This window comes from Gavia stellata, chromosome 29 (assembly GCF_030936135.1).
Source record: "Gavia stellata isolate bGavSte3 chromosome 29, bGavSte3.hap2, whole genome shotgun sequence".
In the NCBI taxonomy this organism is placed as follows: Eukaryota; Metazoa; Chordata; class Aves; order Gaviiformes; family Gaviidae; genus Gavia; species Gavia stellata.
Window position 1 is genome coordinate 1,519,469 of NC_082622.1, and position 16,809 is coordinate 1,536,277.

The following is a 16,809-nucleotide window of genomic DNA, read 5'->3' on the forward strand; positions in this document are numbered from 1 at the left end:
CGCACGGCTACAGACAGGCCCAGCGCCCCAGTCCGCCCTCAACCGGCCCCGCAAGGCCGCCACGCGCGGCCCGCCACCGCGGACGAGACGCCTCGTCCTGACGGTAGGTAAAGCGCCGCCACAGGGCGGGGTTATAAGGCGTGCGGGTGGCCTTGAAGCGCGAGCAATGATTGGGCCAGGCGAAAGGGGCGGAGCTACGCGGAAAAAATCTCCCAATAAAGAGGCGAGGGGCGGGGCTTCCGGGGCAACACTGGGCAGCTGTTGGCTGTCTGTGGGGCTGGGCGGGACTGGGGCAGCGCGCGAAGACTCGAAGCGGTTTCCTACGCGGCTGTGCGGCGGGAGCGCTGGGGTTGTGTTGGGCTGAGGCCATGGCGGCGGCGGCGGCGGCCCCCGCTGAGGTAAGTCCTACTGCTCAGCTCTGCACAACTGGCTGGTTGCCGCTGGTGCCGTGGCAGCTGGTGGCCTTCCTGCGGCCTTGGGGCTCCTCTGGCTGTGGCGCGGCGGAGAGCCGGGAGGGGCAGAGAGTGAGGTGGCGGCGACAGCAGCGGCAGCGGCACCTCCTCGGCCGCCCTTGAGCCTGGGCGGCACCGCGCCGTCACCGGGCTCGCTCCTCTCTGCGCAGACTACATTTCCCAGCATAGCCGGCGGCTCGCCCTTCCGCCTTGCGGCCCGCGGTGCGTGCTGGGAAGGCTGTACTCGGCCTATCCCCGTGGGCGCGGTGCACGCTGGGGGGTGTGGGCACCGGCCGTGGGCGCGGGGCATGCCGGGAAGGCGGTGCCTCGTCCCGGCGGGCGCGGTGCATGCTGGGAAGGGGCCTCTGACCGGGGCCGTTCCTCGGGGCCGCCCGGGGAGGGTGTCCGTCACCCCCCCTCCCCCGCCGGCCGATCGCTTGCCGGCCGCTTCTACAGCGCAGTGGCGGCCCGGGGTGGGGGGTGCCAGCCGTGAAGGGGGGGTCCTGGGACCCAGGAGGGGCCCTTCTGTTGCAGCGTGCCTGCACACCGGGCCTGGGCAGCTTGTCATGGGGAGCCTTTCTCAGGAACCCCCGCAGGTGTCTTCTGGTCCCTATTTAATGAATTCTGGTGAAATGCAGATGTGGGAGAACAAAGCTTTCATTCTAATGGCTTTGAATAATAATCAGTGAAGACCAAACAGTGTGTTGATTCTCTTTTTGTCTTCAAGCTCACCTTAAATGTGTTCAAATACTAATAAAAGTTCATGTAGTGTAATCTCCCTTCATGGAAATACCAATTCTTAAAATACAATGATAATATATGTGTATATAATTGTGTGTAAGGGGTTAGCCAAGGTTTTGGAATGAAGTGAGACACCAGGAGTCGTTACTACATAAACAACGTTTATCATAGTAAGGAAATTTTATTTTGCTTTGTAGTTTCCATTAGAAGATTTGAATTCAGACTTGCAGAAAACCCTTGATAGTGACTCTGACAGCGGACAGGGCAGCTGTGAAACAGCCTCTCCAGGTCCCTTCAGCAAGGGGATAGCGTCTGTTGATGACAGAGGTCTGTAATATTTCCATGAATTGTGCCTGGTGGTTGTTGTCTTCAATGGTGCGTTTCTCGTTTTATAAATACCTTTTGTCATTGCTTGACCTGTGTGAATCCGAAATGCCTTTTTTGTTGCTCAGCATGTGGGCAGACATCTGTAAATCTCTGAAAGCATTTTTGAGGTACAGAAAGGGAAACAGTAAAGGGAATGTGAGTGTCTTAATTGCTTATTTCCTTTCTTTTTATGATTTGCTTAACCTATGTACTTATTTAGTTACTTACTGTGGGTTTTATTACTATCTCAAGGCAAGTCACTATCAGTGAAGGATTTTCAGCTTTGCCTTTTTTTAAAGGTTAAAAATCTATAACATCTATTTGGGTCAATTATATACTGCGCTACAGGGAGAACTGGATTTTGAAAACTTGAGTTCAAGCTGATGTGCTATAGATATTGACATCTGTGAAATTTAACAGATCTGTAACTTTGTGTTTAACTGATTGATTGTTCATTAACTTGTGGAATTTTCCTCTCCGTAGCGTGCATCATTTATTTTCTTTTAAAATATCTTGTCAGATTCAGAGGAAGAGATTTTTGTCCGTAGAAAAGCAAAAAGCAAGAAGGTGCTTCAGGAGAGTGAGAGTGAAGATGGAGAGGATGGTGGCTCTTTTGTACAGAACAACGCTCTGAGTGGAGACAAAGAAAATGGAGAGGAAAAGGAGAACATTACTGCCCAGAGGAACAAGAAATCTCATCGGATTCGCCAAGGTCTGCTAGATAGTGATGACAGTGACACTGGTGACCGATTGCAGATTGAAAACCTTGAAACAAGCAGAAAGTCTGGCTTGCCAGAGAATGAGTTGGAAGAGGAGAGACCCCTAAAATCTGGGAAGAAGTACAGAAAACGTAAACGTGATTTTGAAGAAGAGACAACAAAAAAAGCTGTAGGAAAATCAAGAAGAAGAAAGGAGAAGGAGAGAAGGATTGAGTCTATTAAACAGCTGAAAAAAGAAAAGAAGCCTAGAGCAGAGGTATATATTTTGGCAGAAAATCTCAGATGTTTTCTCAATTAAGTTAAATTTATTACTGCATTTGGTTATTATGTTTCAGTGCTTCAATATTGCTAGTGTCTGCATTCCTACAGCAGGTGTGGTATCCACAGGGATCCACGGAATGCCAGACAAGTCTACCAGTTCACCTGCAGAAAAAGTACAAACCCTAACGCTTGATGATTTAATGTCAGTGCATGTTAAGCCAGGCAGAAATTCTTTGAGTTCTTTGGGTTCGTTGGGGGTTTGTTACATTCACAAACAGCTTTAATTGGTATTTCAGCTTTTCTCTACGTTGCTGTGCTAGTTTCTGGAGGAAGCTTTGGGCTACTTTCAAATTCGAATTCTGGTCTAAATAAATGGCTGCTCGGGAGGTTGCGTAGTGTTCCTGTTTATAAAAATGTGTATTTCCAGTGTTAGTTAATTCTCTCTGAGCTCTTTTGGTCTCAGTAATTATTGAAATTCCCTACTTATCATAGACGTAGGGAACACTGCTCCATAATGTACCTTATCAACTTTGCAGTGCTTTAAAGTGAATATGACTGGCTTACAGGACACAAAAGATGCTAGATTAAAGATGGCATTTACTTTTTCTAACCTCTTTCATCAAGACCTTTTGACAGTAATCTTAAATTAATGTCAAAGAACTCAGTGGGACCTTCTGAAATGAATTACACAAATACTTTATTCTTGTGGCAAGCAGGTAGATGGTGGTGAGAGGTATCCTTCTAATGACAGTGGATGTCTTCTTGATGACAAAGAACTTTTTGATAATGGCTTAGAAGAGGAAAACGATTACCCCCCAGAGGATGAAGAGTCGATAGAATCAATACGAGCAGCAGTGAAAAACAAAATAAAAAAATACAAGGTAACATTTGATAGTGATAGATCATTGGTTATTAGTGGGAAGTATTGTACCTGAGCATGTATTAAAACTTTTTGACAATGGTACGCTTCTACTGCTATGAGAGAGGAGAGAATAGTCCTCTGCTTTTTGCTCTTAAAGATGGAGGGATGTTGTCCGGGAAAGTTATAAAGATAATACTGCAGTAGAAGCTTTGGAAATCTACCATAAGTATTATGGGGCATTTGTGTTGGTTTATGAGAATACTTGCTGGTCTTGCTGACCAGTGATGATTCTGTACAATTATTTTTTACTTTTGAGTTGTTTGCCCTTGGTAGTGCCTGTGTATCCAGACAAATCAATGAATCTCTTTTTATGCACTGTAGAACAAAGAACGGTTTTCTGAGCGTGAAGGCTACAAACACGTATTTGATGATGAGAACGAGGAACCTCTATTAAAAGAACCAAAAAGGAAGGTGAAGTGTTGTTCTTAAAGCTCTCCATTGTTTTATTTAGCTATTTAGAAAGTACAGAGTCCCATATTGTGTTTTCTCACTTCAGAAGCCTTTCTTTTCTTTCCTTAAGGAGCGGAAAGCGGCAAGGTTGAGTAAAGAAGCCATTAAACAACTACATAGTGAGACCCAACGACTTATTAGAGGTAAAACTTAATTTCTTTGTATGTAGAGGGTTATAAACTATTAAGAAATTCAGGGGAGAAAATGAAAGAATTTACCCGAAAGGCTAAAGCTTGCTTTGCCCTAGCATGAGTTATTTAGGGTTGAAGGGTGCAAGACCGTTTTTATTCAAGGACCTGTTAAAAGGTATCTTTGTAACTAATGAAAAGAAAAACAACCATTGTGCAAACGCTTGAGCCTGTAAACTTGTTGTGTAAAGCTAGTGGAATATTTAGAGAGTTTGATAGGCACATAATAAAATTGAAACTGGTCCTGCCATTCTGATGTTAACATCACATTTCGTTTCCTAATGAATCCATGGACATGTTGCAAATTTGGTCTTCAAGACTTGCTGTTGGAACTCTTTCCCAAACAGCAGTGTTTGCTGTATTTAAGTTTAAACTGTGCTGTTTGTGCCTAGTCAGATGTCTTTGCTGCAAAATACTTGCGTCAAGCTTCTTTGAATTTCAGAGATACCTAATAAATGCCTCGGATGACTTTTTAAATTTTCTTTCACATCCTTTCTCTGGTAGAATCGTCTGTGTCTCTCCCATATCATGTGCCTGAGACCAAAAGCATTCATGACTTCTTCAAGCGTAGACCTCGACCAGTATGTCAAGGAAATGCCATGGCATTGCTGAAGTAAGAACTTAAAACTTCCTCATATTTTTTCATAAATTTTGAGGATATCCCAACTTTGCTTTTGAGGATAACCAGACTCTTGCGTGCTATAGGCGTTGTGTGACGTTCACACCTGCTCTGTGTACAGTCCCATCCTGTTTCTGGTTTAATTTTAGCTGTTGTTTTGACTGGGAAGTTTTATTAAGAAACTTTCTTAGGCTCCTTTAATACCATGAACACCTGGAAATGAGGAACGTGTTGCTGTTAACATAAGGCAATGCTGCACTCTTGACACAGTTGGACTATTGCAGTAATCAGGGCCTAGTAGTAACTCCAGATGAAGTAACATGCTCATGCAAAGTTACTTTAATGTGGACCCCAACATTTTACTTGGGTTATTTCTTCTTTTGAGTAACGTGTAGTAAAATGCTTAAGCTACTGTTGTCACAAAATCTCTCAGGAATTTTAGACTGTGATAATGTAACTAACTAGTACAAACCCTTTACACTACTCTACACTTCATCTTCCGTATCTCCTGAAAATGAAGGTTTCCAGACTCCTGTCCTTCACCTCTTCCTACACATTAAAGACAATAATTAGAAAATTATTTCTTTCTCTATGTGTTTGTTCTCAACCTCTTCTCCCCTTCCACAATAGCCATAGGTGATATATTTCTTTCTGCCTTCATTAGGTCCGCTAACTACCAGCTATCCCTAAATGAAGAATCTGCTGACACTAAAAACTTGAACACAGATTGCAAAGATGGGCGAATCGAAGATGATCAATCAGCAGCTAACGAACCAGAAACAAGCCTTGGCAGAGATGTTGATACTACTGTGAACAAGACTCTTACTGATGGAGGGAAGAACTTGACAGAAGTCTGTGCTGAAAAGTCCAGACAGGACAGTGACGATCCTCATACAGTTAGGATTGTAACAACCGATAATAATACAGGAGAACCACAGCACTCTAACTTCCTAAGCACTGATTGTAGCGAACAGAAAGAGAATGAAATTCCTCTAGCAGTTGGAGGAGATGCCCTTGAGCAAAGAGATGAAACAGCACCAGACTTAGAATGTGAAAAAAGCAATCAACGAGTGGGGCCTGGATTGGTGGCACAACCTGAAAAAGTGAGGAAGTCCAAGTTGGATAAACTTCGTGAACTGGGAATAGACCTGTCCATCAAGCCAAGAATCTGCTCTGGCAGTGAATCCTTTATAGACCTCGATGAATCTGATTCAAATAAAGGTATCACTTTTGTTGTTGTAATCCTGTCAGATCTATCCAAGTAGCAGAGTTAATCTGACTTTAACTGGAAAATGTCTGAGAAATGTTTAGGTGATAGAACAGTCAGGCACGTTCTCTTACTAGTACGGATTCTTTGCTTAATGTTGGTATCCATTTTCTTTCAGCTGATGTGTATAAGGGAAGTTCTGAGTCCGTAATATTTGAAAGCTTGAAGGAATGCTCAGTGATAACTATTTAATGATGAATGATTTATTTCCATTTTGCTGTAGTGAATTATATTGGTACTTAAAGCACAGGGGAGCACTTTTTTCAAATTGATTCAAAACGAGGCATAGAGGAATTATCTGGAAACAAAACTGGCCTGTGTTCCAGAGTGTTTACCACTGATTTTGTTAAAAGGCAAGGCTGGATAGCAAGCAAAAACTTACTTTTATAGCAAGAATATTTTGAATGTCTTCCAGGTACTGGAATTTGAACATCTATTCATCAATATCAAATAGTTGACCTTGTTGCAGGGAAAGATTGCAAATGATTAGGCAATTCTATAATTCCATTAAATCTATTATGTATTAGAAGATATTAAGAGGATGTCTGGATTGGATGCTACTTCTGTGCATGCAGGAAACTGACCTCTGCCAAGAAACGGCATTTTTGTCAGCCATCAGTGTGGTTTAAGATGTATGTGCTAACAGAAGTGTAAAGATGCCTGGTCGCTGGAAGGCTAGACTGGTAGTGAATTGAGGTCTTATGCATAAATGATAGTCAATGGTAAGGTAATTTAGTATTAGCTAATATCAATTAAGTACAAGTTACAGCAAAAATATTCTGTAATGGTTTATTGTTTTATTAGTAAAATAGAATGGTTTTGCACATATGTTAAAGATTTAGAGTTTTTAACTAACTTCATTTGAAAAAAGTTCTCAAGACCTACTCTTGATACAACTTTAACACTCAATGCTTTTAAATGCTATCAAGTTGATTTAATTTGCATTTTGAAATTTAATTAATATGTATTTAAAGAATTAGAAGCCTTGAAAGCACGTTTCTTGAAGCACACTCTTCGAACATCAAAATCCAATGTTGAACGGACAGTAAACATGAACATTATTCGTAAGGAGACTACATCTGAAGGAAAAGAGGAACTGAAAGCAGACGTGGTACCAGCAGTGTTAGCTGCAGAAAGCCTGGATGAAACGGTCCACACAAAGCCAGGTTGGTTTGGGAGGAGAAGCGATGATAGTTGAATTGGAAAACACTTTGTCTTTTTTTCTGTCTCATTCCCCCTTTCCCAGTGCTGCCCCACAAAGTACAGATGAAGGGATCTTCCTCTCTAAAATTAATATGTATGTTCCCTCTAATGGATAGCCCTATTTTTAAAAAAATAATCTTGATAGACCTCTTAAATAGCTGGCCAGTGTAGAAGAGCCTCAGTCAGACCTTTGCAACTGGTTCTCTGGATTTCTCCCCATCTGTACCAAAATTTTATATAAACTTATATCCACACTGAATGTAACTCTCAGACTTCTTGTGAGCTGTTACCATTTATTAGATCTCTCATGCTTCCTTATTGCTATACTGCAGTTTCTGGTGGACCAATATGTATTTGCAAACAAAACTGCGTGTGGAATGTGACTCTCCTATAGTATCCATTAAAAGAAATAGATTATTTGGCTGGTTCTATAGGCACGTGTTGTTCTTAGCCGCTCTTAATTACTTCGTGTGCTATAACACATCTGCCCATGGCAATTGGATGCTCTTGTTCCCAAAAAACGCAGTGGCGAGACAGACCCTATTGTCATTCAGAGTGCTGCACCGGTGGCGTTTATGGATAATGAGGAATCATGATAATTCATGAGTGTGTGGTCTCTCTAAACTGAGCTCATTGAAACTAACTGCTCTAGCTCTTATAGCTGGCAGATCAATTCATAAAAACATTTAAAAACAAGTCATTTTTTAATTCCCTTTTTATGTGTGTAGTTACATTAGATTGGATGCTCGAAGGCAGTGAAGGATGCACTGTAGTACAGCTAATATATTAACTTATTCACTTCTATCCAGGTGAAAAGCTACAAGCGCTGAAGGCTAAACTCCAGGAGGCCATGAAACTCCGCAGGACTGAGGAACGCCAAAAGCGGCAAGCATTGTTTAAACTGGATAATGAGGACATGTTGGAGGAAGAAGAGGAGGAGGAAGACATGACAGATGAGTCTGAGGACGAGGAAGAAGGCAACCATGAGGTCTGTATGCAACACTTTTGCATAACCTAGTCAGCTTCTCAATTCTGCTGCCTCTCCCAAACGAAATGAGACTTTTGTACACTATTAATATTAGGGAAATGGCCAAGAATTCTTCCTAGAAGCTAAAATATTGCTACAGTTAACAACATGTTCGGGGTTTGGATTGTCTAAACCAGAATTTATTATTATTTTCTTTATTTGTCTAAACATTATTAAAAGCAAATATAAGTCTATAAAAGATTCTGGTGCCACTTTCTCTTTTTATATATCCTTGGCTCATTGCTAGCAGGGGACAAACTGAGGTCACCTGCCTGATTTGGGGTAGGGTTTGACATGGCCTTTCCTTTTTAAAAGGCTCAGAATAGCTTGGCTGTTTCAAGCATCTCTGTGTCAGTTGTCTCAGGGTGGAATAGGTGCATGTAAGAACTGGGAATGTCACTCAGCTCCATCCTCCCTATGTTAAAATGTTTTCTTGAAAAGTATGCAAGGAAGCTGACAGATCAAAGCAATGATCACTGCATCTCTGCTATGCTTGGGGATGTTTTTTTAGAATGTGGAATTTCTGCTTGGTGAAGCAGAGGAAGATAATGAAGATATAGAAGAGAAACACGTTGAAGACGGTGATAAAGAAACTGACAAAGAATCAATTGATGGAGAAAAGCTGGAGAAATCTGTGCACTGTGATTCTGTTCCCAAACCACCTTCAACAGAGTCCACATTGATGCTTTTTAAGGACAGCTCCTCCAAAATGGGGTAAATAAACCAAGCTTTAAAAATGGTGCCTGAGCAATTTTAAATCTGATCAATACACGTAGATGTTTTGATTTAAAGTACTTTTTGTAAGTATTTTTTTCTGTCTTGTTCTAGTAGTTATATGTGGATTCATGGGTATTTTCTTTAAAAAACTTAGTGACTGTAATTGTTTAGTGGCATAGTCTGTTTCTTAAAGTGTACTAGATGTATTTTTGTGTGTTACCTTGTTTTTTGCAATTAGGTTTGACAGACAATAGCAATTCATCTTGTATATATTGGCAAATACATTTTATTTAATGAATTGCAGATATTCTCTTCCTGATGAGAAACTTGAAATGGAAGAAGCTGCAGACAAAGGACCTACCAAGTTAGGTAAAGTACAACTATCATCGTAGCCAACCTTTTTTTCACACGGCATATGTAGGAGTTTCTATTTGGGATTGGTATTCAATATTTTTGTTGTTTCATCACCTGTATAGTTAAACAGTATGGTTATAAAAGTTCAGACTGAAAGAAATAGGAGGGCTTGAAAAACTAGAGGAAAATAAAGTTCAAAATTTATACTGGAAAAAATGTAGAAACGGTCAGAAATCACGATGAAATTCAGTAAAAAAGTGCAATATGCATCCTCTATGAAAAAAGAAATCCAACATGAGCACAGAATAATGCATTTTTAGCGAGGTGTTGGTGTTGCAAAATAGTATCTTGAGGTTTTACTAGATCTCACACACAAAAAAAGCACTGTATTTAAATATTTATTTTCTTTTCAGAGGATGATGATTCATTTTCTCTACCAACACTAGCAAAAGAGAATAGCCACAACAGCAGCTTTGAGTTGATAGGCTCCATGATTCCATCGTATCAACCCTGTAACAAACAGATGTCACGTGGAGGGAACTTTTTATCTGCAGCAGGAGGTTTCAGGTCACCTTCCCCAGGTTTTTTTAAAACAAGCTTTATCAGCTCTGCTTCCAAGGTAAGGTTCTCAGTCCTATTCCCATCGTATATTAACCCAGTGGGTAGTGAATACATGTATTTTGTCCTGACTGTCACATCTATCAAAATAATACCAGAAGGCGGCATCTAGCCAAATGCTTTTATATGAGTAAGATTTCAGAAAAGCAAGCTGTCCCTGGAGCTTAAAATGTTTCTACGCTGGAATGGATAAAAATGACACTATAAAAACTTAGATTCTAAAACATCAAAGAAAAGAAGCTATAATCTGGCTTTGGCATCTAAAATATGTACATCGTAAATATTTTTTAAAGCATGCTTACATGGGCTACGCCAACATCTGATGTCAGTGAACTCCTATGATTTATCAGAGCAGTGTGGCCATACTTGTCTCCTGCATGGTGTTAATCCTTTAGAATAGCCTAAATGTTTTATCCCATTCTTGCTTTTGACTTCTAAGATTACAAAACAAATAACTTGTATATTTTTACATTCCTTTCACTAGAGCTCAGGGAAGACATCTGAGCCCTCTCTTCCCATAGAAGATTCTCAGGACCTGTATAATGCCTCTCCTGAGCCTAAGAGTTTATTTCCAGGGGCTGGGGAGTCACAGTTTCAATTTTCGTTGGAAGACGACACTCAGAGCCAGCTGCTCGATGCAGATGGGTAAGTAATAGGTGTAAAGGATGATGTTTTGTGCCGTTTAACAGAAATACAACACACAGACCAGCAAGATTTTTCTAACTACAGACTTTCTTTCAGGTTCTTGAATGTTGGACAACATAGGAATAAATACCAGTCCTCAAAGCATCAGCTGACTTTGGCTAGTATGGATGAGAATGCAATGGATGCAAATATGGATGAATTACTGGACTTGTGTTCTGGACAGTTTAGCAGCCAAGCTGAACACGTGCCAAATACCAGCAGCGACAAAAAGCAGAACATGGAAGAATTGCTCAATCTTTGCTCAGGCAAATTCGTGTCTCAGAGTATGTCCTGAATTCTGTTTTCAGCATTGCTGGTTCCTTGATTTATACGCTTTACGCTAAGGTACCCTTTAGTTCTGGGCACTAATGCAGTACGTGGAACTCTTGAGACTTCAGAGAGCTCTAACAGTTTGTTGCCTTTGTGGGAGCATGCCAACTGTCTTTGTCTAGGATGCTCTCTGACACTTTAAGAATAGAAATATATCTGTCTAATAAGTTGCCATCTTAATACTTTTTGTAGCAGGTTCTCCAACATGGGCATCTTCGGTATCTTCCAAGGCAGAAAAAGACAGTGACATAGAAGATCCAATGGCAGAAGCTCTAGCACTTTGTTCAGGCTCCTTTCCCACAGACAGGTTAGCATTGTTCTTCCTAAAATTTACAAAAGCTTGTAGTGGTAATTGTTTTACTTCAAATATGTTTTCTTGTTCAACATCAATTCAAAATGCTGTCAGCAAAAGTGTGGTCTGTTTTGGAGGTGAAGGGGAGGAATATTGCAAACTGTTCAGCAATCACTCTTTAAATCAGCAGCATATACTGTTTCCCGCAGCTACTGTGAAGGGAAATTCTTTGTCTTTCGCTGATATTGAAAGAAGTGTTGAAGAACTTTCATCAAACTGAGAAAAGATTGTTAGAATGTAGGACTTCTGGGTTCTGTTCTGGGCTCATTGGAGGTGAAATGAAAACGTGTATTTCTTTCATTTACTTTTCCCCCTAGGGAAGAGGAAGATGAGGAGGAGCAAGAAGAACTTGGTGATTTTCAGCTTTTAACAGATGACAATGCCTTTGATAGTGAAGAGGTATGAACTGATGAAGCAAGGCAACTGCTACAGCATTCTGACTAAGAGAATTCCATTTATCTACTTAGGTTTTTCATATAACCATCAATGCAAAGTATTGCGACTTCCATGACAAGCTACTGAAACGTTTAGAAGAGCAAAGTTTGGATTATTTAAAATGTCTCCTTAATATTATGATATACTGGATAAAGCATCTTAGCATAGCAAATCCTCTGAAAAATCTCTGGTGTTTTAGTCTGTGTTTATTGATTTGAAGAACAGAAGAAGCTGTCATTACCAAGCAATCCACTTCCAGAAATTCCTTAATTTCTGAAAACTTTCTCTTTGACAGGATGAAAAAAGTGGAGATAGTGATGCTGAAGAAGCAGAAATGAGCGATGAAGAAGTAGTGCTGAGACATAGACAGGGCTTGAAGAAAAAACTGTAAGTACATCTTTTTTTCTATCTTAATTGCTAGACAGAATAGAATATTAATAGCACTAGAAATGTAGTCTGTATAATTATTCCCTCCCCAGCATTAGTAGCTAATGTTTATATGGTATGGGCTCTGGCTGTTTTTTGCTTTGGTGCTGTCACATTGCATGAGTTTAACTATGTTGCTGGTGGGTTATAGAGAATTTCCGTTATAATTTTCATTATAGATGGAAATCAAAAGGCCACGATGAAAGCAATGTAACATTTTTTTTGACCAAAAAAAGGGGTGCAGGAGTATTGCTGTCATTCTTCATGTCTTAAGATCTTTATTTGTTCTAGTAAGTAAAACATCTAGTTGGCGGTTATCATTGCCATCAAATTTGGTAGGCAAGTGGCAAGGAATCTGGTGGATGACAATAATTTGGGGTGTTGCATGTTGGCACGCTGTGTATGTGAATGTGCAAGAATGCAAGCCTTAGTCTTTTCAAAAATTAAAGATGAATCATAATTTCTCATTTAGGATACTTGTTAATTTTATGTCAAAAGATAAATCTTGCTTTCAGAAGATTTGTGTGATGATTATGAGTCTACCAAACTGAACTCTTTTAACGTCCTTTTATAGAAAACTGCAGGATTTCATGGAAGATGAGGCAGAGCTGTCAGGGAGTGATGTGGGAAGTGAGGATGAATATGATGGTGAAGACCTGAACGAATATGAAGAAGAGATTATTGATGAGGAACTCCCTAACGAAGTGGAATTAGAAAATCAAATACAGAAATTACACATGTCAGTGACAGCATTGGTATATTTTTGTGTGTGTGAAGTCATAGCTCTTGGATATAATCTGGACTAACCTCCTCCCTTTCTTCTGTGTTGATAGGAAGGCAATGCTTGATGATGACAAGCGTCAGTTACGCTTGTACCAGGAGAGATACCTCATTGATGGTGACCTGCACAGTGATGGCCCTGGCAGAATGAGGAGATTCAGATGGAAAAACATAGGTGCCTTTCTGATCCATAGTTAATAGATGGGGATGAAAGATTGGAAGAAGACTCTGTGTGTGTGTGTGTATGAAATAGCACTCCGTAGAATTAAATGAAGTTTTTCAGAAGTAAATTGGTTGGGGTTGGGGGGGCACTACAGTCTGCGTATTTTATGCCTCTCTTCAAATTGATAGTTAACTTCTTTTTTTCCTTTGTCTAGATTATGCTTCACAGATTGACTTGTTTCAAAGAGATTCAGATAATGAGGATGAAAATGAACAGTTTGATGAGACAGAAGCAAAATGGAGGAAAGAACGATTTGAACGAGAACAGTGGCTTCGTGAGCAGGTATTATTTAGCTTCAAGAAAGGCATCGTAGCCTCTCCTCTATACTGTTGCTAGATGTGAAACTGTTAGTTCCTCAAATTAAACTCTGGAAGAAATACCGTTCATAAATACATTGTTGTTTTTCATTGTGAATTCTGCTCTTTCTCTTCTACAAGTATTGTGTATAGAGAGAAACTAATCCAGAAGGGAGAGGCAAAACAACTATGTTCTGAAACAAGTCAGCTGTAAAGCTGGGATAAGTCTCTTATGCTGGGAGCATAACTTCAACTTTTAGAAGTTTCAGTATTAGGTCAGATTTGTCAGCTGAATGTTATGCTACAGGTTTGCTTTTCATTAATAGAATGAGGATGATAAAGTATCTAAGAAATTGCAATAAACTTTTACAGTAGAAAGTAAATAAAAATGAATATATTTACATAAAGAAAAGACTTGGTCTACTTAAAATACTGAATGAAACATTCATTCTTAATAGGAACTTTTTCAATTTTACAAAGTGTCTTCTCTCTGCTACAGAAGGAAAAAAATAAAGAGCAGGAGGAGGAGGAGGAAGAAATTGGTGAAGACAGCCAATTCATGAAACTAGCAAAAAAAGTTACTGCTAAGTCCCTACAGAAGAAAGGTAAGCTTACTTTTTATTGAAGTGACAATCAAATAAGAGAAAGTAAGTTTAGCTTCCAGTTGTCACTTGTGGTCTCCAGTGAAGCAGGCCATGGATCAGAAAACTCCCGTGTGTAGTTTTCTTATGAGTCTGAGCTCACGTCTTCCAGAACTTGAAAAGCTAAACGTATAAAAGCATTGAAAACATGCAACTGCAAGTTTGATGATAATTATATGTATTTACTTAATAGAATAGTATGTTGCTACTTGAAAAAAATGTTGTAGAGTGGAAATAAATTCCTCTACATCTTTGTTTAGTCTTTTATTCTTCATTTCCTTGCCTTTAAGTTGCAGAATAGACTGTAAGCGACATCCAGGCTAGCAGTTTCTCCAGATATCTGTGACTTAAGGAAAAACTATGTAATGTAGTGAAAATAAATTTAAGTTTTCCTTGGTTGTGGCAAAAACATGACTCCCAAGTGTGCAAAGCTGCTTCAAAACCAAATTTTCCCTTCTAACTGATAGAACTAATTGCTAGATTCATCTATCAGATGTATGGCTCAGAGTATAATTTGATGCAGATTTTTTTTTTCCTACCGTATTGACAGTCCGTTGTCAATTCTAAGTTCTTCAGTTTGATTATAAAATTATATTCTTTCAAATGAAGTTCAGAAACTGACAGTTTCCTCTTTGTCTCTGCTAGCAAGCCCAGCAGTAGTGGTACAAGACACAGCACTATTACCCAGGAACCCGTTTGAAACATTCAGACCTGCCAGCGACGTCCAGGTTGGTAACAGTTCTGAAAAATGGTATTTCCAAACTGAATCTGTAGAACACAGCAAAGTCAGCTGACCCTAGAGTCTGGCCATTTCTGTTTTGTATGGTAGTGAGTAACATTTTAGTAGGGAGTAGTCTTTTCTATTAAGTGTAACCTACTAAAAGAGCTGTCTTGTTTGTGTGAGTGGTTTAACGCAGCATTTCTTTGTTCTTCAGATAAAAAATGGGTCTCTCTTGAACAGACCTAAAGCTGTCCTTCAGAAACTAGCAGCAATGTCAGATCTTAACCCAAACGCACCTCGAAATTCAAGGAATTTCGTCTTTCATACACTTTCCCCAGACAAGAGTGAAGAGGCAAAGGAAAAATCGAAACTCCAGGTAAAGACGTGTGTGGAATGTGCTGCCAGCTGTGTAGATTATTTAAACGTACAGGCACTAAGCACTGCCAAGTAGTTAAGAGCATTGCTGTTTTAAATATTCTTTATGATTTCATAGTATGTGCTCTCACACCAAATAATTCTCTGGTAATTCAGAATTTAAACTTTGTGGAGATTTTGTATATTCTAATGTATCCTACTCCCCTGTAGGTGAAGAAAAGAGGTCCTACTGCAGTAATAACGTCTCTGGCCAAACGGCCCAGGGTAGACAGCACAGAGGAAACAAGTCAAAGCCGAAGCATATTCCAGTACTTGGAGAGCTGAATATTTCTGTTTAGGGCCAGAGGTTGTATCTCATCTTGTTGCCAGTTTGGTTTGTCTTGCAAACCTGCCAGCAATCATCAGGAAGGTAAACAAATTGCTGTACATTCTCCTGCTGCCACTTAATTCACAAGTTCCAGTAATTTCCAGGCAATGGTCTTGTTTATTCCCCTTTGTTTTTTCTCAGTGCTCCGTGGCAAATGAGAGCACAAAACCCATGCTTGGTTTGGAATGAAATACTAACTTGGTCTTTCCCAAGCATTAAGGAAACTTACACTACTGTATACTGTCCTCACAGAATCTTACATCTTTCAGTGGTATTAGTTCCATCTGAAAATACTGTTCATGTGACAGGTATGATGCAGAAATGCTGCTGTTAGCTTAAAGCACGGATGAAGGAGGTATTTCTGCAGTTCTGGGTAAGAAGAAAGCAGTATTAACTATGGCAGGACATACATTGTTTACACTTGCAGTACGAAGGTAGCTATGGCTTCCTCTAATGTCTTATTTTCTCTAATGTTAAGCATTTATTAACTTGACATTTTAAGAAGCCCTAATTTATATTTGAAATGTGTACTTTTAAAAAGGTCCCAGTCTTTTATGCGGTAGTATGATAAGGATTTCTTTCCAAATTTTTATTACTGTTTATATTCTTACACATGCATATGAATGTGTGCGCGTGTGGAGAGGGAAGAATGTGAATAATAGATGTGGGAGAGGAAAAGGAGGTGTGTCAGGGTTTTTTATTTGCTTTTTGGGAGGGAGTTGTTTGGTTTGTTTTGCCCAACTGAAGACTCTCTTAAATCATCCGTTCTGTTGTCTTCATGCAAGCTGCACTCATCCAAGAGAAATCCATTTCTGAACGGCTAGTAATGAAAGGCCCTTTCTAGAACGAGGAAACTAGATAATAAGGAACCATCATTCACAACTATTCTAAATAGTGTGAAAGAAACTTGAGACAGAGTATGGAGCACTTCTGGCATTTCTGTTGAATGTGATGTTGAATGTGTTAAAGTAGAGACTAGATAGTGGTAAGACAGCAGCCTGCTCTGTAAGACTAAACATCTTTCTAGGACTTGGTGTCACACACTTAGGTTGCCGACCCTGTCAGAGAAGTATCCTGAACTGTAAATTTTGTAACATCATAAGCATACTCCTGGTGTGCTACATGTAAAATATTTTACTGTATATTATGTTTATAAAGAATTATGGTACTAATTGGAGTGCAACTTTACAATAAAACGTTTTTAATTTTGGAGACAGTTGGAATTCATTTACAGGATTTCACTCAGTTGTGTGTATGTGGTGTTTTTTGCCAAAA

At 39.8% G+C, this 16,809-nt stretch overlaps 1 protein-coding gene across 1 annotated transcript; it reads left to right on the forward strand.

Moving 5' to 3' along the window:
* Positions 1 to 368: 368 nt before the first annotated feature.
* Positions 369 to 15,491, forward strand: CLSPN (claspin). Its single transcript, XM_059830644.1, has 25 exons — positions 369 to 398; positions 1,391 to 1,520; positions 2,080 to 2,534; positions 3,247 to 3,420; positions 3,783 to 3,872; positions 3,982 to 4,054; positions 4,604 to 4,712; positions 5,383 to 5,939; positions 6,960 to 7,151; positions 7,998 to 8,176; positions 8,727 to 8,929; positions 9,237 to 9,301; positions 9,700 to 9,905; positions 10,389 to 10,549; positions 10,646 to 10,872; positions 11,114 to 11,225; positions 11,588 to 11,669; positions 12,001 to 12,092; positions 12,706 to 12,870; positions 12,965 to 13,086; positions 13,289 to 13,416; positions 13,930 to 14,035; positions 14,717 to 14,799; positions 15,007 to 15,168; positions 15,378 to 15,491. The coding sequence occupies exons 1-25, from the start codon at positions 369 to 371 to the stop codon at positions 15,489 to 15,491; spliced, it is 4,017 nt and encodes a 1,338-aa protein (XP_059686627.1).
* Positions 15,492 to 16,809: the final 1,318 nt, after the last annotated feature.

Coding starts and splice junctions, on each gene's coding strand:
- CLSPN (XM_059830644.1), top strand. CDS start 369: ATGGCGGCGGCGGCGGCGGCCCCCGCTGAG. Junction 8,177..8,726: donor AGGAAGAAGGCAACCATGAG/GTCTGTATGCAA, acceptor ATGTTTTTTTAG/AATGTGGAATTTCTGCTTGG. Junction 10,873..11,113: donor AGGCAAATTCGTGTCTCAGA/GTATGTCCTGAA, acceptor TTTTTGTAGCAG/GTTCTCCAACATGGGCATCT.